General features: G+C 38.1%; 1 protein-coding gene across 1 annotated transcript; it reads right to left on the reverse strand.

Moving 5' to 3' along the window:
- Positions 1-7,334: 7,334 nt before the first annotated feature.
- On the reverse strand, positions 7,335-25,924 carry LOC128687994 (lysozyme-like). The gene is made up of 4 exons (XM_053775641.2): positions 25,673-25,924; positions 16,518-16,715; positions 15,186-15,259; positions 7,335-8,186 (listed from the first exon to the last, which is right to left on the reverse strand). The coding sequence occupies exons 1-4, from the start codon at positions 25,734-25,736 to the stop codon at positions 7,998-8,000; spliced, it is 525 nt and encodes a 174-aa protein (XP_053631616.1). The 5' UTR covers positions 25,737-25,924; the 3' UTR covers positions 7,335-7,997.
- Positions 25,925-27,157: the final 1,233 nt, after the last annotated feature.

Below are 27,157 nucleotides of genomic sequence, written 5' to 3' on the forward strand. Positions count from 1 at the left end.
CACACACACACACATGCACACACACACACACACACACACACACACACACACACACACACACACACACACACACACACACATACACACACACACACACACACACACACACACACACACACACACACACACATACACACACACACACACACATATACACACACATACACACACACACACACACACACACACACACACACACACACACACACACACACACACACACACACACACACACACACACACACACACACACACAGGCTGCAGACCTGGTCCAGCAATTGGCTTCTGGAGTTCAATCCCACCAAGTGCAAAGTTATGAAGATTGGGGAAGGGCAAAGAAGACCGCAGACGGAGTACAGTCTAGGGGGCCAGAGACTACAAACCTCACTCAAGGAAAAAGATCTTGGGGTGAGTATAACACCAGGCACATCTCCTGAAGCGCATATCAACCAAATAACGGCTGCAGGATATGGGCGCCTAGCAAACCTCAGAACAGCATTCCGACATCTTAATAAGGAATCGTTCAGGACTCTGTACACCGTGTACGTTAGGCCCATACTGGAGTATGCGGCACCAGTTTGAAACCCACACCTAGCCAAGCATGTAAAGAAACTAGAGAAAGTGCAAAGGTTTGCAACAAGACTAGTCCCAGAGCTAAGTGGTATGTCCTACGAGGAGAGGTTAAGGGAAATCAACCTGACGACACTGGAGGACAGAAGAGGTAGGGATGGCATGATAACGACATACAAAATACTGAGAGGAATTGACAAGGTGGACAATGACAGGATGTTCCAGAGATGGGACACAGTAACAAGGGGACACAGTTGGAAGTGGAAGACACAGATGAATCACAGGGATATTAGGAAGTATTTCTTCAGCCACAGAGTAGTCAGGAAGTGGAATAGTTTGGGAAGCGATGTAGTGGAGGCAGGATCCATACATAGCTTTAAGCAGAGGTATGATAAAGCTCACGGTTCAGGGAGAGTGACCTAGTAGCGATCAGTGAAGAGGCGGGGCCAGGAGCTCGGACTCGACCCCCGCAACCTCAACTAGGTGAGTACAACTAGGTGAGTACACACACACACACACACACACGCACACACACACACACACACACACACACACACACACACACACACACACACACACACACACACATACACACACACACACTCAAGAGCTATTTTTTCTGCATTTATCAATGCGTATTAAACTTCTGCTGTTTGGGAATTAAATTGTATAGACGCAAGAGAGAGAGAGAGAGAGAGAGAGAGAGAGAGAGAGAGAGAGAGAGAGAGAGAGAGAGAGAGAGAGAGACTACTAACAGCTAGACACAAGAGTTAGGGTTAGAGATGCAAATCCCTCAAGAGTAGAGGTGGTGTTACTGCATTATGGAGGCGCCGTGCCTCCCCTCCACTATGCTCTCAGCAAACACCAGACCATCGTCAAGAGGGTATTTACATTTTATTGACGCCTCCAATCACTCATCTGACGCCCCATTGGCACAGGAAGACAAAAGAGTGAGGGAGAACAAATTCTTCTCCCTTCTCTCTTTCTCTACCTCTGTATATCAACTTACTTTCTCTATGACGAAGAATAATAATAAAATGAAGACATGTAGGAAGACCTAGTAAATTAATTCCTAAGAATATTCACTTAAGTGTTCAAGAAAAATCTGCAGAAAGAGAAATATAAAAATAATTCATGAAAGAAAATAAGTTAGGCGAGAAAGCTTACGTATGTTGAAGGCGTACAATATATTAGCAGAAAATAAGAAAATAAGAAAAATGTAAGAAAATCAGCAGGCGTGTACGTATCCCCCCACCACTTACTCTCGATTTAACAAATAAAACATTTCTTCACACGATGGATTATATTTCTAACTTCTTCTATCTTCAACACACTCGTTTTCAAGTCTTTTTTTTTCATGTTGCCATTCTTCATGTCTCGTTCTTCCCTTGTAACTCCACCTACCAGTAAATATTGATTAGACAAATTAATTGATACTCAGAAACGTGTTCGTTCAAAAAGCCTGTATCTCCCCAACATTATTATTTATTACTTACAAGAAAATAAGCCAAAAATTGCTCTCTCTGTACACATCAAGTCTCGCGTAGTTATCCATTTCATCTCAAAACAGGTACTGACTCTTTAATAAACCTCTTCCACAAGAAAACGTCAAAATCTTCCACTATTATTTCCGGTACTCCAACCTTCCCTCTTCACCGTCCACAACAGTAGTTTTTAGTTTTGCTTTTACGTATCACAAAACTTTTCTCTCACTCGGCTCAAAATTATTTAAACATTCACTGAATGTGAAATTTAAAATTCCTATATAAGATAGGAAATTTAATTAATTCATTCAAATACGGACAATTACTTAGCAATTATCTTGTTCGCTGAACTGAAATTAAAAGATTTTAGCAAGATTTTAGCAAGATTTTAGCAAGTAAAATTGTAGCTGTCATAGGAGATCAAATATTTTTGCAATATTTTTCAACTTCAGTTCAATTTTCGGAAGTACTTAACCTAGTAATATTTAGCAAAACAATAGTTCCACGGTAACAATAAACAGCTGACTGTGGTTACAGGCAACTGTCCCTTCAAGGGGGGTAAAAGGGGGCTTCGATGCTAATGAACGGCTCTTGATCCACGGAAGTAGAGCTGTGCTCCCATTCCAAAAGTCAAATTTTCGAGGCGCTCAATGATCCTTATGATCCTTAAGAGCTTCCCTTTGAATATAATAATACTACAGATCAGTGTAGACTACAGTGGTAAGGTTTATCGACTGTCGGTACCATTACAGCTATCTACCTCCTAGCTATCTACCTCCTAGCTATCTTCCTCTTAACTATTTATTCATGTGAGAGATTTTAACCATCCAATTGGTTTTCAAAAAGTTGAGAAAGTTGTATCAAGCAAGTCCATGGTCGACAAGAATATAACTGAATCTTGTTTCATAAAAAGAAGTTTTGACAATAATATGAATATTTCCTTTGGTTTATATAAATTAGATCCATTTATAATTAATAGAATTTGGGAAGAATTCAATAATACATTGGACAAATAATAAATTTTAAAATTCTTAATTCTTGGGTAGAATAATTTGTTTGTGGGTTGTGTGAAGGACCTGTCTAGTTGGGCCAGCAGGCCTGCTTCAGTGTTCTCTTATGAGTCGTGCATCAGGTGTTGCTTTGTTGTGGGATGTGATAGTGAGGTGTGGTCTAGACCCTTTATATGCCTTCCTCTGATGCATTACTTTTATTGTTCTTTGATAATGTGAGTAGTCACCAAAGCGCTTGGAATTTCTCTATTCTTTCACAGTGGTTGTTTTACATATTCTGAAATCACCTGTTTACTGTGATCTTATTACATATATATCAATATATAAAGGTAGGGAAGTTTTTGTTGTTTTTATGGATTTAGAGAAAGCATATGATAACATGAATAGGGAAGCAATGTGGCAGATGTTGCAGATGTATGAAATAGATGGTAAGTACTATTTGCTGCAAAGAGTTTTTATGAGGATAGTGAAGCTCAGGTTAGGGTGTTTTAGAGAGAGTGGGATTATTTCCCTGTAAAAGTAGGCCTTAGACAGGGATGCGTAACGTCACCATGGTTGCTTAATATATTTATAGATGTGGTTGTAAAAGAAGTTAATGCTAGTCACAGAGCTGCTGAATGGGGCCAATATATCTGAAATACGAAGGTAGGCACTAGTCAATGAAATTGCAATTATCGAACTTATGCTGAAGGAATCTTACAGGAGACAAGAATCACAGGAAGAATTAAAAACCATAAATGAAATTAAAAAACAAAAAACAAAATATTCTTCTCTTATGCCAAATCTAAAGGAAAAACAACATCCAGTATTGGGCCCCTGCTTAGGCGGGATGGGACATACACAGATGACAGCCAAGAAATGAGTGAGATACTAAAGTCCCAGTATGACAGTGTTCAGCGAGCCACTGCCCAGACTAAGGGTCGACAATTCAAACCCAAAATTTGGTCATCTCAAAAATCTCGGATATTATTCTAACTCCACAAGACTTTGAAGAGGCAATTAGTGACATGCCCATGCACTCTGCCCCAGGCCCAGACTCGTAGAACTCCGTGTTCATCAAGAATTGCAAGAAGTCCCTATCGCGTGCCTTCAGCATTTTATGGAGAGGGAGCGTGGACACAAGGGTCATCCCACACACACTAAAAACAACAGACATAGCCTCACTCCACAAAGGTGGCAGTAAAGCAATTGCAAAGAACTACAGACCGATAGCACTAACATCCCATATCATAAAAATCTTGGAGAGGGTTCTAAGAAGTAAGATAGCCAACCACCAAAATACCCATCAATTACACAACCCAGGGCAACACGGGTTTAGAGCAGGTCGCTCCTGCCTGTCCCAGCTACTGGACCACTATGACAAGGTCCTGGATGCTGTAGAGGATGAACAAAATACAGATGTATTATACACAGAGTTTGCAAAAGCTTTCAACAAGTGTGACCATGGTGTAATAGCACACAAAATGCGTGATAAAGGAATAACGGGAAAAGTGGGTAGATGGATCTTCAACTTCTTGACAAACAGAACACAAAGAGTAATAGTAAACAGAGTAAAGTCCCAGGCAGCCACGGTAAAAAGCTCTGTTCCACAAGCCACAGTAATCGCTCCCATTCTATTCCTTATCCTCATTGCTGACAAAGACAGAGATGTAAGCCACAGCTCCGTGTCTTCCTTTGCGGATGACACCCTGATTACCATGGCAGTGACCTCCATCGAAGACACCGTGAGACTCCAAGCGGACATCAACCAAATCTTCGAATGGACCACTGCAAACAATATGAAGTTCAACGAGGAGAAATTTCAACTACTCAGTAATGAAAGTTAAGACACGTGTGCAACTTCTAGATATCTTTATTGTAGACGTTTCGCCATCCAGTGGTTTTATCAAACAGATTCTAGGACATAATTAGAAGACAGTAGAACTATATACAAAAGATGAGGTAAGTCCCTCAGCCTTGGAATTAGTGTTCACAACATCGTGGTGGTGGAGAATTTGAAGCAAAGGCAAGAAGACTGGCGGTTATATAGGCGTCAGTGGATAGGGACGTGTAGCAGACGAGGGCATAGTCACTGGTAGGCGGGATTTCCCAGTGGAAGTAGGTCCTACGCAAAGGGATGGGTTAGTTGTAGTAGCCGTGAAGAAGGTCTTGTAGATGTCCTCTGAACGAAGATTCCATGATGTTGCAGAAATTAAAAATGTGTCAGGATATACGACAAATTCTAACCATACAATAGAGCAGAAAAGTACTGTGCAGGACCTGAGAGTGATAATGTCAGAGGATCTCGCCTTAAAGACCACAACAATGTATTTACCCCATCTGCTAGGAAAATGATAGGATGGATAATGAGAACCTTCAAAACTGGGGACGCCAAGCCCATGATGATTCTCTTCAAATCGTTTGTGCTCTCTAGGTTGGAATACTGCTGTACACTAACGGCCCCCTTCAAGGCTGGCGACAGTGCGGACCTGGAGAGTGTACAAAGAACTTTCGCGGCACACATAAGTGCGATAAGGCACCTAAACTACTGGGAACGGTTGAAGGTCCGTGATCTGTATTCTCTCGAACGCAGGCGAGAGAGGTACATGATAATATACACTCGGAAGGTTCTGGAGGGATTAGTACCAAACCTTGCACACGAAAATCACTCCCTATGAAATCAAAAGACTCGGCAGGAGATGCAACATTCCCCCGATGAAAAGCAGGGGTGCCATGAGTACTCTGAGAGACAACACAATAAATGTCCGGGGCCCAAGACTCTTCAACTGTCTGCCAGTATACATAAGGGGGATTACCAATAGACCCCTGGCTGTCTTCAAGAAGGCACTGGACAGGCACCTAAAGTCAGTACCTGACCAACCGGGCTGTGGTTCGTACGTCAAATTGTGTGCGGCCAGCAGTAACAGCCTGGTTGATCAGACCCTAATCCACCATGAGGTCTGGTCTCAGACCGGGCCGCGGGGAGCCTTGACCCCCGAAACTCTCTCCAGGTAAACTCCAGGGCGCTGGGGAGATGAGTGGGATTAAATTATGGGGAATCAAATACAAAATGGGAGTTGACACAGTTACTTTCTGCTGATGATGCTGTGTTTTTGGGAAATTCTGAAGAAAAGTTGCAAAGGTTAGTGGACGAGTTTGGGAGAGTGTGTAAACGAAGAAAGTTGAAAGTGAACATAGATATGAGTAAGGTGTTGAATATGTTCAGATATTTGGGAGGAGACTTGTCGGCGGATGGGTTTATGAAGAATGAGGTAAACCATAAAACTAATGAAGGAAAAAAGGTGGATGATGTGCTGAGGTATCTGAGGAGACAAAGAACATTATCCGTGGAGGGAAAGAAGGAAATGTATGAGTGTACAGCGGTACCAACACTCTTATATGGGTGAGAAGTATGTGCTGTGAATGTTGCAGCGAGGAGGCTGTAGGCAGTGGAGATGTGTCTATGGGCAATGAGTGGTGTAAATGTTATGCAGGGAATACGTAGTTTTGGAAATTAGGAGGAGGTGTGGAGTCACTAAAAGTATTATCCAGAGGGCTGAAGAGGTAGTTTAGTCATATAGAGAGGATGGAACAAAAATGAATAACGTGGAGAGCGCCTAAATCTGTAGAAGGAAGGTGGGGATAGGGGTCAGGGATAGGGGTTGGACGGAGGGGGTAAAGGAGGTTTTGTGGGCGAGGAGCTTGGACTTCCAGCAAGCGTGTGTGAGTATGTTAGATAGGAGTGGACTTGACGAGCTGTTGAAATGTGAGCAGGGTAATATTTTGTGAAGGGATTCAGGGAATCCGGTTAGCGTGACTTGAGTCCTGGAGGTGGGAAGTACAATGCCTCCACTTGAAAAGAGGAGTTTTTTGATATTTGCTGTTTGAAGTGATATCTGAACTGTCGCATCTGCGCGCCTCTGCAAAGACAGTGATATGTGTGAATGATGGTAAAGGTGTTTCTTTTTTTGGGAGTCACCTGCCTCTTGAGGAGACAGCCAGCGTGTTGGAAAACAAATAATAATAAAACACTTTATTAAGTAGCGATACAAATATAGCCTTCATGAATACCTGTCAAATAGCACTTATATTCATTAACACAAATTCAGCAAAATTGTTAAAACGGCATTGTATTATTAGTTTAAGTTTATACGTATATAGCAGGAACAATCTTAAGCATGACACAATCTCCAAGTAATATTGTTTTAAAAATATAATTCACTTCAAATCCCAAGGTTTATTTTTTAATCTTGATCCGAGTGGTATTTTATTTAAGAGGAACTGGATGATAATTATTATTATTATAATCAAGGGGAAAGCGCTAAACCCGTAGGATTATAGAGCGCCAGGGTGGGGATGATGTGGAAGGCATTCAGGCTTAATTCAGGAAACTGGAACACAGATCCAGTCCCCTAGATCAAAAGCCCCTCACCAGCGTCAAGGAAAGAGAAACTGGAGACGTTTTCCCTGTCGTGGGTATAATGGACCATTCGATGAAATTTTCGGTCATGTGACGGTGGTCTTCTTCAAGTTACAGCTCCACCCCTTAATACCATTCATGTTACATCATAAATTTTGTACTTATACTCTTATAGCTGTGTTGTAATACTTAGGTCACTTTCTATAGTATAACGGAGAGAGGAGCTTACCACGACGTTTCAGTCCAACTTGAACTTTTACAAAGTCATACGTCGTGGCAAGCTCCTCTCTCCTATGTGCGGGTTATTCGTTATTCGTACATTGTTCCGGTCACGGTATTATGCCTTTTTGATCTTTCTGTATAATGGACTAAATTCTCCACTTAAAAATAATAAATAGGTTAATATGTTATTGCGGAATCTAGCTATTCAATAATTTATTTTTTACTATTTTATCTAGGTCCTAGTTCTTAGTGCCTCGTTTGAATCTTAACGTATGTGACCATATTAAGATATAAATAGATATAGAGAATAAACTACGAGATGCTCTTCGCCAGAGAGGCTGCTTGAACCACGTCCCAACAAGTAGTAAACTTCTTGTAGGCGGTAGAATTAAGGATGGAGGGATTCTCGCAATTAAAAGCACCTAGTCTGTGAATGCGGAAGAAGTCATCACAGTCGATTTTTCCATTACCATTGCAGTCTCCATTTAACCTTCGCCGTCCCTACGGGAATAAGAAAAGTAGATGGTCAATGGAGTTTAGAGAATACCTGGGTACACGAGGGTCACTAAAACTGAGCGTAACCTGAAAACTTTTACAAGACAAAGAATACTTTTATTCGTAGAATAGGAATTAAAGGAAATTTTCAGCATATAAACGATGAGAGAAGTACATCTCATGTTGTGTTAAGCCTGTGGAAAAAAATTAGCCTAGTAAGCTGTTATTATTGTTGTTTTTTAATCTAATAATAATAATAATAATAATAATAAATAGGTAAATATATTTTAACTTATGAAACTGTTGTAAAATGTGGTAAATTTCTCAACTCTAAATGCTGCTGTAATACTGAACCCTTTACCGGGCAGGTCCGAGTGTACTCGGACCTGAATGCGTGGTTTTTGCATATGTCCTCCTACTCCTCCTGCGCATCTGGGTTCCCATTCTCTATTTCTGACCAATCAGAAGCCTTCCCTGAGTCACTCCAGCTAAGTGGTGATGGCATCTCATTGCTTCCCATTGGTTGAGAGAGCAAAATGTAAACACTTCTAGCTTGGCGTCGCCCAGACACGTTTTTTTCGTCGAGTGCTCCTCATATACTCTTTCATTTCACCCTCTACAATGTTGGTAAGTACTGATTTGTGTATCTAGTGCATAAATGAATAGTTTAGTTATATATATATATATATATATATATATATATATATATATATATATATATATATATATATATATATATATATATATATATATGTTGTTGTGAAGCATAATAAGAGTGCACCATGCAAATGAAAAAAGTGCAACAAAACAGGTCTGAGTACACTCAGACCTGCCGTTTAGGGGGTATTTTCGAGTTTCGGTATATAAATATTTCCATAAAATTCTGTAGTGTATATATGAATTCAGTAGTGGTCTGGGTATGTACGGAACGTTTTTATTGTCCTTGCAGATCAATCAGAAATTGTTCTATGGTGAATCCTCCAAGGATAAGTCGAAGTTTGTCTGTGTTTGGGACGAAAGTGACTCAGATCAAGAGCCAGGTGACCGGAATTGGTGGACACTGATGATGAATACTTGTCACCAAATGCAGAGGTGTCAACAGATGAGGAGGAGGAAGCTGAGCCACCAGCCAAAAAGCAGAAATTGAACAAGAAGAAGAAACGTATTATAGTGGAGGAGTACCCTAATAAAGAACAGCTTCATGATGATCTTGCTTCTCAAGATGACACCCAATGGAAGAATGAGGACATACAGAATGACCCTTTGCCTGCATACGAACTTGTAAAGCCTATTGACATTAGGTCTGCATATGATTATTTTACAGACTTTTACTCAAGACATGATAGACAGCATTACATTTCAAACTAATTTGTATGCCAGGCAAAAAAACATACATACTACTTTTCAAACAGATTCTGAGGAAATTACTAGGTTCATAGGTATTCTATTGTATATGGGTTACACTGTACAGCCATCCCTTGAGGACTATTGGGGAAGTGCAACTAAGGTACCTCAAGTTGCAGAAGTCATGGGATCAAAGAGGTTTGGGTTACTTAGGCGTACGATTCATTTCAATGATAACACAAAAAAGAAGGGTAATGACAGATTCCACAAAATAAGGCCTCTTTACGCTGCCCTAACTAAAGCTTGCTTGAAAGTTCCAGCTACACCCAAGCAGTCTGTTGATGAAGTTATGGTTGCTTTCAAGGGTAAAACAGCTGGAAACCTAAGGCAATACATAAAAAACAAACCAGACAAGTGGGGTTCCAAACTGTTCTGTCGTGCAAGTGAAGATGGAATCATACATGATATACTCTTGCAATCTATACATCTATACATCAGCAATCTATACTGATAATTTCTTCTTAAGTCTACCTTTGGTCAAGGTACTGAGAGATAAGTATAACTGCAGGTACACTGGAACAGTACGTGATAATAGATGTGGTAAGCCCCAACTAATGCCTGTCAAACAAGTGGAAAAGAGTAATGTTGCCAGTGGCACTTTTGAATTCAAAAGCAATAATTATATCCTTCTTGTAAGATGGAAGGACAACAAAGTTGTGACTCTAGTGACAAATGATGTGGGAGTTTATCCTCTGAGTCTTATTGAAAGATATGACAAGGTATCAAAGACGAAAGACCACTTCGAGTGCCCTGGAATCATCAAGAACTACAATGCACACATGGGAGGCATTGACAAAAGTAACATGTTGGTGTATCTTTACAAAACACCAATGAAATCAAAACGTTGGTACATGTGCCTGTTTGCTTATGTTCTGGATCTTGCTGTTGTGAATGCGTGGCTGCTTTACTGCCGTGATTGTTGGTCACTAAATGTACAATGCAAGCCACTGAAGGTATTCAGGCTTGATATCTCTGTCACTGCAAGATCCAAAGGACAAAAGTACAACCGCACCAGCATGAGACTAACTCTAAGAAATTCACCCAGTACTTCTTTGGTTGAGAGTAGTGATGAATTCTCAAACTTGGAATTGCCATCTGGATTTCGATTCCAACATGCAGCAAGGCCAGATGACAGTGTGAGGTTGGATAAACAGCTAGGTCACTGGCCAGTGCTAGGTAAGCTCCTTAAATGCAAGTATTGCAGCAAAAAGAATAATCATGTCACATCCTCATTTTCCTGTGGCACATGCAAAGTAAATTTATGCATCAAGAAGGATAGAAATTGTTTCATAAAGTTTCATTGCCGAAATTAGTGATGTAACATGATTATTCTTTCTCAGGAAACTCAGGAATATTTCATTTGTAAGCTGTATCCCATTGCAATGTGTCATTGTTGATAAGTAGTTCCTATTTCTATCTTTTTAATGCTTACAAAATGTTTTGAAACAAGTTCCATTTATGTTTTTTATATTGTCTACTTGTATAATAAATTTAAAAAATAGTTATTTTTTTTAACTATTGCACCCTTGCAACATTTTCAATTCTTATACCCTTACCGGGCAGGTCCGAGTTTACTCGGACTTCGCATACCTGCAATTGCTCGACGCCTAACCTTTACAACTCCATTTATATGGCCTCACTGACCTTACATCGAGCGGCGCTATCCACTCATACGAAATCACTTTCAAATCCGCATTTTGGTCTGCCTTGCCCTCTGAAGGGTTTAAATACACGATGACATATTTCAACTAACAGAACAGAGTCTAGAGAGGAAACAAGTTTTTATGTGAAGTATTATTTAGTGATCTATAATTTATATTATTTAAATGAGTCAAATTACTTATATTAGTTTTAGAAAACTACTTTTCAAACCCTAATTAAAATTACTTTCCTCTAAAATGCACATTATTTAATATTTATATCTTTCATATATGGTTTATATTCTCAATAACAATATTTTTTAAAGGGGTGGACCGGTAAGCCAGCGAAAGGCCTCGGTCAGATGATCAGAAGCTCCAGCTGTGGGTTATCATATGACTAAGACCATCGTCGGGAAACACTTGTCCTGCGTCTTGACAAACTTACCTAACTTGTGGTTTATAGATGTAACTTTTATAAATTAAATTATATAATCTCTTTTTTATTTTTAATTTAAGCAAGTTTAAACATACCGAAAATTCATAAATGGAATGTCAAGGAGCATCTTCACCGAGAGGTGAACTTGTATATATATACAATGAGAGTTATGAAGTCTTGATTTCATGTGTTTATGTAAAACCGAAATCTTAATTATTCTCGTGTAGTCGATCGGTTCTAAACTTAACACAGTGATCTACCATTTGTCGTGCGAATTAGCTTATAATATCAAATTAAGTTTTATGGTGAAAAACAAATTTACTGTGAGTTTGGTTATTAATATTTAGATACACTATAACTACCAATCAGCACCATCAGCACATCACATCCCTCACTGGCTTTATCGGGTGTATTCTAAATTAACTTGTAATAAGTTTTGATAAATAAAATGCGATGTGTACATGGTGAGCTTAGCGTAAAATCACTAAAGACAGATTTCGTTGTTCCACTGTGCTGTGAAATTTTAGTAAATATGATACTAACGTTTCAGGCGAGGATAATTTTAATATATATCTTCAATAGCAATTTTTCCAGCTGGTCCTTATGCTGCAGTTCACTTTTATTAATGAGTCTGTAGTCGGTGACGTTCGATTTTAGTTAAAAGAATTTTTGTATAAAAATCTGGTACTCTTTCTTTTGTCGGGTCCTTATTCACCCATACCTTAATAAGAAAATGCTAAGACTGGCTAAATGCTCTCAGAGCTATTGCTGGATACAACCCCAGTTATGGTGCTTATGTAACAACGGAGAGAATGATGTACATAACGTACATTAAATATTTAAATGATTATGTTGCGTCCATGTTTTATTAATTAAGGAAAATTGTCTCTGGCCATTGGAACTAATGCAAGACGAAGCCCTTAGAATTATTCTTAGCCATTCTGAAACTACCAATTTCCTTATGAGGAAAGAATTTGGAATTCCTAGTATCAGTGATAAAAGTACTGAGATTAGAACCGTACTTGGTATTAGAAGTATTAGGAAATGAACCAGACACTGTCACTACAAATCTTACTAAGTGTCTAGAAATAAAAACAAATCTAAATGGGTTTTAAAAACATGCAATTATATTAAGTTTTATAACCTGCACTAACTGTATCACTGTAGATAACAAGGGTATCTCACCCCTCTATGGAAGGTGTATGTAAAGTCTCTCCCAAGACGCTCATCATTAGTAATTTTTTCTCCATAAATCCCTTCCAAAGGCAACTGCACAAGAAAAAATGATCGCTTAACTGTTAGTAATAAAATATATCAGATTTTATGCAGTGATGAATCTAAACAGGAGTCTACTAGCAGGGATACATCTGCTCCTCTTGCCACCTCCACAGATAACAACCATAATAACCATGCTGAGTTAAGCATAAGAATTAGTAACTGGGTAATTGAATTAGTTGTTGTCATCCTAGTGGCACTAAAGTTAACTTTTGATTACTGATTCTATCATTAAGGGTACTTGACTCAAATAATTACTAACATGTTCACTGGAGAAGCCAACTATAGTAGATACTCAAAAAAACAGATTAATGTACAGTTTTTATGGAATCCATTATACACTAAATTACTCATTAATGATCAAGCTGACAAGTTAACCAGACAAAGTACCCTGAAGAAGAAGACAGAAAATAACTTTAGCACATCTGTGTTTAGCATTAGGAATAATATTAGAAGTAAATAATGAATGCAGTTAGAAGCCTGAGATTTGTCACTATGAGCAGAGCTAGAAAATAATGAAAGAAATTGGTTAGTATATATCTCATGCAAAGCTATTATTTTTTTACATAAAAACATGTTATAGGCATGCTAATCATCACATGATCTAGGAATTGCCCTGCGATATATTGATAGATGGCAATGGATGTTTTGGTCACCACTGATGTAGGAAAGTTGGACGATAGAGACCCTTTAAACATGTCTTAGAAATACGCAATTTAAAGACGAAAGGATAAATAAGTATACAAGGTATGATAAAGGGCTATAAGTATGTATTATACGAGTATATTTGTGCGTAAAAGTTGAGATGTTGACTTTCGGATGTTTTAGACAAACGACGGATAAGTTTGATGTTTATTTAGTGGTGTTTAAAGATGAAGATGAAGTACAACGAAAAATATCAGTGGGTAAATAAACTTATTGTTATTGTATTCATGAGGTAGGGAACGCTATAACGGTACAGGCCAAACAGCGTCAAGAGAATGGACGGGAATCATGTTCGATCTGAGGAAAGGAAGGTAACTGTAGATTTTAGGATCAAGAGCCATTCATCGACATCAAGGTACATACTCTTGAAGGGTAGGTAGAAGAGACGGGAATGTTAATGTTTACATTAACTAGTCTGCTTAGTTTACTCGTTAAGAATCATTTAACCAAACAAGCTCAGCCTTCGGTCATCGTTGGAAGCTATTTTCATCAATTATTAGTCTTAAATTTTAAGTTCATTTTAGATAGAGTAATATTATGTTATATACTATGAATTAGGGGGGATATGATTGAGGTGTATAAATGGAAAACAGGAATAAATAAAGGGGATGTAAATAGTGTGCTGAAAATTTCCAGCCATGACAGGACTAGTAGCAATGGTTTCAAGTTGGAAAAATTCAGATTCAGGAAGGATATAGGAAAGCACTGGTTTGGTAATAGAGTTGTGGATGAGTGGAACAAACTCCCGAATACAGTTATTGAGGCTAAAACGTTGTGTAGTTTTAAAAATAGGTTAGATAAATACATGAGTGTGTGTGTGGGTGGGTGTGAGTTGGACCTGACTAGCTTTTGCTACTGGGTCTGGTACAGTGCTCCATCCTTGAGTGGGGATGACCAGGCTGGGTGGGTCATTGGGATTACCCGGGGGGTGGGTCATTGGTCTAATCCGGGGGGAAAACATGGACCTGCTCCGCTTGGGTCAGCAGGCCTGTTGCAGTGTTCCTTCTTTCTTATGTTATGTTCTTATACAATGTAAAATTTTGCACGTCAGATGCTAAGATAACTTTGATGCAAAATAATAAAATTATTTTACATATATATTTATGTGAATGTATTTACTTATCTAGAACGAAGACTGATCTATATTTTCATTTCTGAATTTTTTTTTATTAAACCCACCAGATACTTTTCTCTAAACAGGAAAAGATTGCTCATTTAGGTAAAGACCCCTTGATAAATTCGGTTAATACTCACTGACAACAGAAAGTCATTCTAAAGGATAAATATATAAAGTCTCATTTATAAGTACCACAAGTCTTCCTTGGAGAGAGACACGAATGCACAGATTAACATACATTTGTTAAGGAAACCTTTAAGCCAATCCTAGGACTGAAGAAGCCAGACGTGGAGAAATAGTTCTTCATTTCGTATCGTAATGTGTGCCTTCGTGTTTCTTTCCATACACTGTTGATATTACCATACCAGGTGAACCTCTTGCATCAATGCCTAGTTAATATACATTATGGGGTTTTATCCGCTACTTACACTGGTAAACTTCTTCATGTACCGTTCAACAGTTTGGGCGGAACATACAAGGTCCAGCATGCAGTTATTGAAAGCTGAAAAATTTAGACATTGTTTAATACACTTTTGTTAAAAAATATTCAAGGAATTTCTCTAAACACACACACATATATATATATATATATATATATATATATATATATATATATATATATATATATATATATATATATATATATATATATATATATATAATGTAACAGTAAAATAAGGCATAATAGTATCAAAACAAGACATCAAAGAGGAACTGATTGCCACATCTACTGTTTCCATTTTATAAGTTCTTTAATTTTACAAATTCCTCAGAATGGATGGTACAACTGAGGCTCTACTAGACACAGGACTGTGATTCTAGTCACCATTCATTTATCAACGGTCGTTCAATACGATTTATCTATGGTTTGTATATATATATATATATATATATATATATATATATATATATATATATATATATATATATATATATATATATATATTATATAAACTTAAGACAAGTGATCGTTGGCAGTCAATGAATAAACAGAAGGATGAATGGTGACCCGAACCGTAGTCCTGACTGGTAAGAGGTACAGCGCTGTACCATTTGGTTACGAGGCTTAAAATAGGAAATTTCACAGACATCACCGCTGTGTCATGTCTGCGTCAGTGGCCACTATCTGTGACTCAACTATTCTTTCCCACAGCCTCAGACATGGTGCAGTCTGTGAAAGCTTTCCTATTGTAATCCTTGTAGCTCAGTGGTACAGTGCTGGACCTGCTGCTATGAAAGCTTTGTCTGTTATTGCAAAACTGTGTCAATTTATTTAAGTAAATTCAGAGAGGATAAACTTTATAAAAGAGGAAGTAATGGAAAATATGGGAACACTGGATCTGCACACGACCTCTGTATACTGTGACACTATGGATACTCATGAGGATTTTACAGGATAACTACTAGGCAGCTATCCTTTGTTATTTAAACGGGGTGAAAACAGAGTAGGCAAATGGATGTTTAGCCACTGAATGGGTCATCAGAGTTTCCAGAATCAGGAGAGACTGTGTTGTTTCCTGGTGAACAGAACGCACGCTACATCACTGAATTTTGTTTATTTCTTGAAACGCTGTGAGCTTGAAAGATATTTAAAATCTTAATCAAAATATTCTAAAACTATTTACCCATGTTAGGTAATCTCATGATTTTAATTTGGTATTTATATGAATCTAAATGTGTAAATTGTGAGGTAGTGCATCAGGTACAAAATACGATGGAAACCGTAATGAAATGTGAAGCAAAAGTTATAAGAAACTTACAATCTTTGGACCCAGGCTTGTCGCCTTTAATAACGGGCCTGTCAGCGTCCAACCAGTACTCTCGGGAGATGTGGAAGGCACCGCAGTAGAAGCCGCCGCTCTGTTCAGGAGTGAAGCAGGTCGTCGAGGCGTTGCAGTTTGTTGACGCCTCACATATGCAAGCCAGACATTCAGAGGAGACTGTGTTGTTATTTTGGCCTGAAAAATCAGAGTTAGAGGTTGCTATACTGTTCTCTAGACCAGTTTGTTCTCGGCCACATCCAACCTGTAATATGCTAAATCTCGATATTGAGTCCCTCTTGATGATGAAGGCCAATGAAGGGCTTCTTCATTTCCTTATACACAATGATGTCTTTCTTGATCTTATTCACCTTTGTGTGGATTCCATCTATTTTTTCCTTTCAGGGTAAAATTTAATCCCTAACTTTTGGTGTTGCTCTTGGCTCTTCTCTATTCCCTGTTCTTGCTAACCTTTATATGGAATACTCAGAAACTGTTCTACTTCTTACTATTGGGATACACCCTTCCCTCTAGCTTCGCTGTGTAGATGATATCTTTGTTCTTTGGTCACATGACTCAACTCTCTTCCAGTTTTTCCTTGATGTTCCTTCCATCATGTTCAAACCTGGACAGGTTTTTCTTTTTTCCGTTTATCGCAAGCTAATGCAAAGTGGCATGCACATTCACTACTTTTCTTACCATGATTCCTCTATTAAAAAAAGTGTTCTTATTTCCCTCTTTCTCCGTGCCCTTCGCATCTGTGACCCACAGTTTCTTCATTCGGAAATTTCCACTCTTCGCAGTTCGCTCTCTGGTCCTGGCTACCTTTTCGATCTCTGCCTACTCACGTGTAAAGTGAACTTTTTTCCTCTCCCAAACTCTCTACTCCTGAGAAATCTCTTGCTCGTTCCCTTCCCTATATTTTCAGGCTCCTAGATCTTAATAATGCTCTCCTCTCCATTCCTTAGATCTTAAACTTACTTTTCGCCAAACTAATGCCCTGTCATTGATACCTCCGGAATCTACTTCATTTCCTGTTCCTCTTGTATTCTTCAGTACTTTGGAGAAACTAGATGCTCCCTTTCTGACAGACTTAAAAAAACAAAGGAGTGTTAGACTTGCCGACATTAATAATGTTCTTTCTGTCAGGTTAGAGATCACAGTCATCCTATTAACTGGTCCTCTGCCAAAACTGTCTAGCTTTCTAGCCTTCACAGACACTGTCTTATTGAAGCATCCCTTAAACACACTAATATGAAGACCCTGATGGATGCTTTTACGATTTTTCGGTCAACAGCCACAGATGGACAATGTTGGTTCGTGAACAGAATATTGCGTATCATATTCATTCTGCTTTTTGGAACTCGACTCTGATAGTCCCTTATGATTAGGGCATATAAGTTAAAATTGGAAGACAGCAGAACTATATACAAAAGTTGAGGTAATCAGTCTCTCAGCCTTGGAGTTGGTGTGAAGAACACCGTAGTCGTGAAGAATCTGGAGCACAGGCAAGGAGGCTGGCGCTTATGTACTGGCGTCAGGTGGTAAGGGACGGGTAGCAGAAGAAGACATTAACTCTAAGGCCAAGGGACTGATTACCTCATCTTTCGTATATAATTCTTCTGTCTTCCAATTATGTTCTTGAATTTGTATTGATAAAGCCACTGGATGGCGAAACGTCTACAATAAAGATACCTAGATGTTGTATATGTGTCTAATTTTCATCTTGTCGATATTGTATACTACTCATGTACAACATGAATGCAAGTATGACTTGAATGCACATAACAGGTTTTTGTCTGGCTGGGTTACTGAAGAATTGATAAACTACAAAAACTTTATCAAAGGTAACTTTACATGTATTTTCTTACATTTTCTGTAAAACTATTCATACATTATAACGTTTTTTACTAATCTACTGAAATTTTCCCCTCAAGGAAGGTTCCTTGATTTTGGTGAGGGGCTCTTGATTTAGGGAATTGGATCTGTGCTCCAGTTCCCCGAATTAAGCCTGAATGCCTTCCACATCCCCCCCCCAGGCGCTGTATAATCCTCCGGGTTTAGCGCTTCCCCCTTGATTATAATAATAATACTGAAATTTTATATATATATATATATATATATATATATATATATATATATATATATATATATATATATATATATATCTATATATATATATATATATATATATATATAATGTCGTGCCGAATAGGCAGAACTTGCGATCTTGGCTTAAATAGCAACGCTCATCTTGCCATATAGGACAAGCGAAAATTTGTGTATGCAATAATTTCGCCAAAATCATTCTGAACCTAACGAAAAAAATATATTTCACTGTGTTTCTTTAGTTTTAAATTATTGTAAACAAATCTAAAATATATATAGTTAACTAGGCTAAAATAAATTGTTCTTGTTATAATAAGGTTAGATAAGTTTTCTAAGATTCTTTAGGTGCAAAATTAAAAATTTTTTACATTAACATTAATGAAAAAATATATCTTTAAACGTATAAGATAAAATTTTAGAAAGGACTTAATTTTAAATGAGTTCTTGCTAATTGACCAGTTTTACATATTCGGCACGACACACACACACACATTATATATATATATATATATATATATATATATATATATATATATATATATGTATATATATATAATATATATATATATATATATATATATATTATGTCGTGCCGAATATGTAAAACTGGTCAATTAGCAAGAACTCATTTAAAATTAAGTCCTTTCTGAAATTTTCTTTTATACGTTTAAAGATATACTTTTTTCATTAATGTTAATGTAAAAATTTTTAATTTTGCACCAAAAAATCTTAGAAAACTTACCTAACCTTATTATAACAAGAGCAATTTATTTTAGCCTAACCCAACTAAATGTATTTTAGATTTGTTTACAATAATTTAATACTAAACAAACACAGTGAAATATATTTTTTTCGTTAGGTTCAGAATGATTTTGGTGAAATTATTGCATACACAAATTTTCACTTGTCCTATATGGCAAGATGAGCGTTGCTATTTAAGCCAAGATCGCAAGTTCTGCCTATTCGGCACGACATGTATATATATATAACATACATGTAATAAGATCACAGTAAACAGGTGATATCCCAATATGGAAAACAACCACCGGTAAAATAGTGAATTTCCAAGAGATTTCGTTATTTTTCACATAATGGACCATGACAATGTTTTGCTTAGGCATACATGCAATTTAATTATTTGTCATGAATTCACAGATTAGTTCATACTTTAAATATTTTTCTCTGTACATATGAATATATTTTATGTGGAGCTCAAAAAAAAAAAAAACTGAAAGAAATAATATTGCTCAAACAAGTCACAAAATTACACATGTAACAAATTCAACTGAGGATGTACTTTCGGAAGTTCAATTTTTTGTATGTTTGTAGCAGTTGATCCAAACGTGCATCATCAACAATGTACGTTACATATTAAGAGCATTCAAAGAAAATTTTCCAAGGTATTTACGAAGTTAAGGTATGAAATAGCAAATCATCTCTATTTCAGTGAGCTGCTTGAAAAATGTAAAGTCATTGTTGAGGAAGATTCAGGGCAACATGAAAAAAACTTTCGAGAATGCCTCTCCTAAGCAATCTAACTCAATTGAAGGCATCGTCACTGGTGGATGGTGACGTTGTCTTCATGACCAGATGATAATGCAGCTGCAGAAAAATATCTGCTATATCAAAGGGTTATGGTAAACCTCACCATTTTTTCCAATGGCTCTGGTATGCGAGTCACCATCCTAACGCCTCTATATTAGATTGACAAAGCCTTCTGCATATACGAAACCTCTCCTCTTATAAGAAACCCTGATAATGCACATGTGTCTTATTCATCAACTTATTGGTATGGTGTGCCTTTGATTTGATGACACTTGTCGGATACAGCAGCAGAATTTTGGTACAGAAAATATTGTTTATTACTCCATTGCTATTATCTGGCCAACGTTATGAGTATGATCTACATCCAAGTCTCGCCTACCTGTAACGATGTATTCAGAAGCTGCACCTTACTACTTCTTCCACTGGCTACAGTAAAAATAGAAAAGTCCCCGTCCTCATGCCTTTGTATTAGACTGAATAAAAAAAGCTTGATGCGTAGCCGAAATATCTCCTAGTAATGATAGGTGTTGCACTTCCATTTTATTAATTAATCAATCCCCTGCCCTTTCGGTTATGATCCTGACCCTCTACCATTGAGATACACAGCTATGGACACGCCAAATCTATTCCTCTAGGTAGGATAAATACTGTAATTTCATCTTATGACCGCTAGGTTGTTGCCGATATTCGAGGAAGAGCAATTGTCGGATAAACAATGATTCACTTAGGAGACTTCCTCAACTAATTTGTCCTCGACGTGTGGGACAACACCAACTCGGCCTTTAGGTGAGGATAACACAATGTGCAATCCTCTAGCAGAGTATTCCTTTGGTGTACTGTAGTTATTTATAAGAATATTGCTACTAAAATTTCCAGTATTTCAAGAAAAAGCCTCAGACCCCCTTTGAAATGTCGAAAAATGAGAGAAAGAAGTTGCTTGTTCTTGTGTATACAATTGTGTTTCACTAAATAATTAATACAGTTGAGAATGTATAGTACACGTCGCTCACCCAGCTACATCTGGCTTACAGCTGTTTCCAAAAACCAGATGGTTTACTTTTTGCCACAATCACACTTTACAGTATTATTATTACAACTATTATATTCTCTCTCTCTCTCTCTCTCTCTCTCTCTCTCTCTCTCTCTCTCTCTCTCTCTCTCTACTTGTATTCGTTCATGAATTTGGATACCTTCTTCTCTTTCGTTGAAGTCTCTGCGTTCCGTGTTTCTTTCTAGTGGATATGTGTAGTGAGGGTATAGTCTAATAAAACAATACATCGTGTGTATATTGTGTGTATTGTCTAATAACAGGAGCTTTGTCAAGCCGTTACGGCTTGACAAGACAAAGCTCTTGGAGAGCGAAATGTTGCCATTGTCAAATTAGTTGCACTTGTGTCCTTTTACCTAACATTTTTTAAGTGACTATTCACAGGCTTCAATGGACCAGAAGGTTTAGGGATAGCTAAAGTGATATTCTTGACATTAATTAATACAGTAAAGAAGCCTGAGAGTGATATGGTTATTCCATCCTGGCAGACTACCACGTTGGGCTTGATCGGGAACTGATACTGGATGATTCCTGTTCCATGGAAGGAATCATTGGTAGTGGTACGTGAGAGAATGTTGTCAAGGTTGTCCAGAGCACCGACCGTGAAGAGCCCATGTTGTACTTGTTCAAACAGAGACTCAAGCCGAAGAGCTGTCGGAGCAACTTCCTGGATCTTGTCTGGATATTGGCAACAGCGGTTCATGGTTCACTGAATCTCGACTTTTGGCTGCAGGTGATGGTCTTGTCTTACAGTTAAAGAGTATAGTCTTGGAAATTCAGGGGCGCGTCTGGAACTCCACTGAACCTTGATCCCTTAGGTCAAAGTAATGAGCACAAACCACTCTTGGCAGTTACGCGCGAATTAGCCACTGAAGCGAAAGCCATCTGACTCAAAGCAAAACATACATCTTTGCACTGTCTTTGTATCTTTAGGTTCCCATTCCAATGTCATATACATAAAGTTCATTTTTTCTTTATTTTTTGAGCTAAAGGTAGGCATAAATAGGTTTTGGTTATTAAAATACCCAAGAATGATCTCAGTCACTAGTATAGCCAAAAATAACGTAAGGGGAAAAAAATTGGTGGTGTTATCTGGTTTCTGCTAATCTGAAAATAGGCTCATAAGCTACCTGGCTCATTTGTAACTACATCTATTATGGATGCATTGCTTCACTTCTACTGGTTCCGTTACATAAGTCGTCGTTTTCATGTTTGTGTATATAATTAATAAAACCCAGCGTGAGTGAAACTCTTCTCAATACAAGTACCCAGATGTTAAACACTTATGTTAGACATCAACCTGTCGGTATTGTATAGCTTTGATCTAATGATGCTACCATTAATACTGAAGGTGACTCTCTCTCTCTCTCTCTCTCTCTCAGAGAGGAAAGGCATAGACCACCTACAAACACCACAAACAGAGAACAGGTTTTTCCAGTCAGTATATTATCAGTTTTAATGTAGTCTTCCGTGTTCAATTATGCGTACTTACCTGTCTCTCTGGCTGTTATATTTGTTGCTGATGTAGCGTGTGTATTATGTTGCTTTAAATGATGTGTACAAAATTACTCAAAAACACATTCAAACATAAACGCGCTCGGGGGGACACACGCGCGCGCACACACACACACACACACACACACACACACACACATACGTATTGGAGGCAGGAACCATACATAGTTTTATGACTAGGTTTGATAAAACTCGTGGAGCAGGGAGAAAGAGGATCTAGTAGCAATATGTGAACAGGTGGGGCCAAGAACTCGACCGCTGCAACCACAAATAGGTGAGTACACACAGTTTGGCAGTATAGTGTCCAAAGATAAAGAAGGGACGAGAGGAAAAGCAGCGTACAAAAGGAGAGGGACCAACAGGAGACAGTTGGAACGATAGTGTAGAGGAGGTAGCGGAGGTACAGTCTGCAAGCCATCTTTACTGGGACGTTGATGCCCACCATGCTGAGCAGGTCTTCATTTCCAGGACCCTTTGAAAAGTCTTGAGCCGGTGAGCAACGCTCGTTTCTCTCGTTGATGAACGAGCTAAACTGAGTCAAATTCAACTACCGCACCGCATCATTCTTGAATATACTTGTCGGCACCATTTGCATGTCGAAAGAAAATAACAGGTTCGCTGGCCAGGATAATTTACATGACAACATGCACAGGGACCAGGATATTGTTCACTTATTAACATATACAGGAGACCAGGATAATGTACAATAAATATGCTGCCAAGGATGATGAAAAAGGCTGACAAGACTGAAAAAGATGCTGACAAGACTGATAAAGATGCTGACAAGACTGATAAAGATACTGACAAGACTGATAAAGATACTGACCTTGCAGGAACATGAGAAAAATTTATCAACAAGATTTGTACAAATATTCTCCCTCCTGATTATCATTACGAATATTCAAAGGGGAAGCTCTAAACCCGCAAGACCTAAGAATGTGGGGGAAGATCTCATTGTCAGCCTTCGAAGAGATACCCCCTCGCTCCGCCCTCCTCCCGTCCATCCGCTTCCCTCCCTCCTCGAGGTCAGCTTCCAGCACAGAATTTTCCTGATGATCCTCGCAACAAAACCTGTCCATGAGACTCGCCTCTTCTTTTTCTTCCTTCTACCCTTTTTTTTTGTTCTTTTCTTGTCTTCATCTTTTCTTCCTTTTTCTTTTCATCTTTTCTTCTTCTTCGGGGTACGGACAGTTTGTTTGGAGGTTCCTTCTCCAGAAAACTGCACCAGTTGGGAGGAGTGAACCTGGTTGTGTTGGTTCACTCAGATGTGTTCTCACTGTAGTTGCTTCTCTTGACTGGAGAGGTTACACGTAGCCTTTATGACTCCTTCGTATAGTCGATAAGCTTCAAACCCAATTAAGCAGGCGAGGCAGGGAGTAAGTATGGATGAGAGGAATTCCAAGATCAGCTTAAGTGGAAAAGAGGAATCAGTAAAGAAAGTGAGTGATGACGAGCTAGGAAGTACAAAAAGAAAGACACAAATGCAATATTAAGTGATCCTTTATTGACGATGTTTCGCCCATGCAGCTTGCCTTACCAGCTGACAGAGTGACTCACGCGACGGTCTGGAGTTTTGAGACTCTCTGACCGCGGGTTCAATCCCGCCGGTGGCATGGTTTTTTCAGCTGACAGAGCTCAGAGGAAAGGTAAACATCGTGTCCGAGATGAGCAGAAAACTTGACAGGAAACATCCGTAGTGGATGAAACAAGACAGGAATCATCCATGGTGGATGAAACAAGACAGGAATCATCCATGGTGGATGAAACGAGACAGGAATCATCCATGGTGGATGAAACAAGACAGGAATCATCCATGGTGGATGAAACAAGACAGGAATCATCCATGGTGGATGAAACAAGACAGGAATCATCCATGGTGGATGAAACAAGACAGGAATCATCCATGGTGGATGAAACAAGACAGGAATCATCCATGGTGGATGAAACAAGACAGGAATCATCCATGGTGGATGAAACAAGACAGGAATCATCCATGGTGGATGAAACGAGACAGGAATCATCCATGGTGGATGAAACAAGACAGGAATCATCCATGGTGGATGAAACAAGACAGGAATCATCCATGGTGGATGAAACAAGACAGGAATTATATTCCGTAAAACTTCTGTTTTTCTCAATGTTCAAGAAGTTAATGTCAGTGTTCAACTAGTGCCAGCGTTCAACAAGTTGGTGTCAGTGTTCAACTAGTTAGTGTCAGTGTTCAACTAGTTAGTGTCAGTGTTCAACTAGTTAGTGTCAGTGTTCAACTAGTTAGTGTCAGTGTTCAACTAGTTAGTGTCAGTGTTCAACTAGTTAAGGCACTAGCCTTCATTGTGTGTGCTACGTCGTCAGCGAAAGTTCTATATACCTGCATTTGTATCACTGTACCATTGTAAGAATCTAGGTAACTACTGGACCAACACAACGCGCAATGACTAACTCCACGAAAGACGAAGTATTTGATACGAAATGTACAGACCAAAAGAGCGTCATTAAAGCTGAATGCAATTTGCACTTCAGCACTCAAGATTAATTTAATGTCTGTTATTGACATTAAACTCTCAGCACATACGCACTGAATTTCACGTACATCTCTCGGATGTACCTAACCTTCTTCAAAAAAGGAGGTCTTAGGTGATTATTAGAGACTTGTAAGACACTAGCAACATGAGGAGTAGATGCATCATGATAATTGTGTTTAGTTCTTTGGCGATTATACAAATCGAATGTATACAAGCTGTTTAATGTTTATTATCTGTCCAAAATGAATGAACGATGAAGCTAAGGTCAGATTTTTATGCTTTAAATTATTGTATTCAAATATGTGATACTCCTATGCTGATGTATATACACCTCTCAAAGGCAGCATGCGAGTGCGCGTTCCTCCCTACCCCTTACCCACATACTATCAAGAAAAAAAAAATTAACCTTAACTTACCATAAATGAAGGCGATCATGAAGGCAACCGTCAAGGCCTGAAGCACCGTCATCACTAGCGCCATGTTGACGTGTTTGGCCTCTCTTCGTCTCTCACTGCTTCTTAAGGTCTCTCTAAACCTGGAATTGGTCAATACTCTACGAATTGTTTAAACTGGTTTGTGAAGTAACTATCAGATTGGAGAGAATCGATGCAGTTGGCCTGAAAGATGAAGCAGAGGAGAGATGTAACGTCTCGCCGCGCAGAATGCCAAGGATGCAGTGAGAAGAGTCTGCTGGGGTCACGCTTTATACATGCCCCAGCGTCCTTGTCTTTTGCATAAATTTCACTGAATCTGTGGTGTTTTCTTTAATGTTTGGTGCTATTATTTACTTGCTGTTATATCCTTTGCTCACATTACGTCTGAAATATTTAGAATTTCATCCGAGTGCAATACATGTGGACAGTGATTGCAATTTACTTACGATAACAAGGTGTGCTTTTCTCTGTATGTCTAAAGTATATGAGTAGCCATCATTTTCCACTAAACTTTGGTCTCCACATCCGGATATTCTTGGGACTGTTGATATGAAGCAATACTCAAATAAGCCGAACATACGAGAATGAAACTTATGACGAAGTTTCGGTCCGACTTGAACCCTTAACTAGTCACGGCATTGAGCCTTTTATTCTTTATGTGAAGCAAATAAACGTACGGACAGGGTGGCCAGACGTTAGTGAGAATGAAGGTACTTTTTCCAAAGTTCTCCCTGCATCCCAGTTTCGCAAAAATCATTCTGAACCTATCGATAAAATATATTTCTGTATTTGTTTATTATATTATCGTAAATTTATCTAAAATATATTTAGTTGGATTAGGTTAAATTAAACTGCGTTTATTATAATAAGGTTAGGTAAGTTTTCTAAGAATCTTTTGATAAAAAATTATGAATTTTTACATTAACATTACTTTACATTACATTTACATTAACATATATATATATATATATATATATATATATATAAATATATATATATATATATATATATATATATATATATATATATATATAAATATATATATATATATATATGGCAGAACTTGCCATCTTGGCTTAAATAGCAACGCTCATCTTGCCATATAGGACAAGTGAAAATTTGTGTATGCAATAATTTCGCCAAAATTATTCTGAGCCTAACGAAAAAAATCTATTTCACTGTGTTTGTTTAGTATTAAATTATTGTAAACAAATATAAAATATATTTAGTTGGGTTAGGCTAAAATAAATTGCGCTTGTTATAATAAGGTTAGGTAAGTTTTCTAGGTTCCTTTTGGTGCAAAATTATAAATTTTTACATCAACATTAATGAAAAAAATATATCTTTAAACGTTAAAGAGAAAATTTTAGAATGGACTTAATTTTAAATAAGTTCTTGCTAATTGACCAGTTTTACATATTCGGCACGACATATACATATATATATATATATATATATATATATATA

The sequence above is a fragment of the Cherax quadricarinatus genome, chromosome 10 (genome assembly GCF_038502225.1).
Source record: "Cherax quadricarinatus isolate ZL_2023a chromosome 10, ASM3850222v1, whole genome shotgun sequence".
Taxonomy (NCBI): Eukaryota; Metazoa; Arthropoda; class Malacostraca; order Decapoda; family Parastacidae; genus Cherax; species Cherax quadricarinatus.

What these genes read in the sequence shown, in the direction of transcription:
- LOC128687994 (XM_053775641.2), bottom strand. Translation starts at nt 25,736, where the DNA reads ATGGCGCTAGTGATGACGGTGCTTCAGGCCTTGACGGTTGCCTTCATG. An exon ending in CAAGCCTGGGTCCAAAGATT is followed by an intron (nt 15,260 to 16,517) that starts GTAAGTTTCTTA and finishes TAAATTTTTCAG; the next exon opens with CTTTCAATAACTGCATGCTG. An exon ending in ACATGAAGAAGTTTACCAGT is followed by an intron (nt 8,187 to 15,185) that starts GTAAGTAGCGGA and finishes TTATTCCCGTAG; the next exon opens with GGACGGCGAAGGTTAAATGG.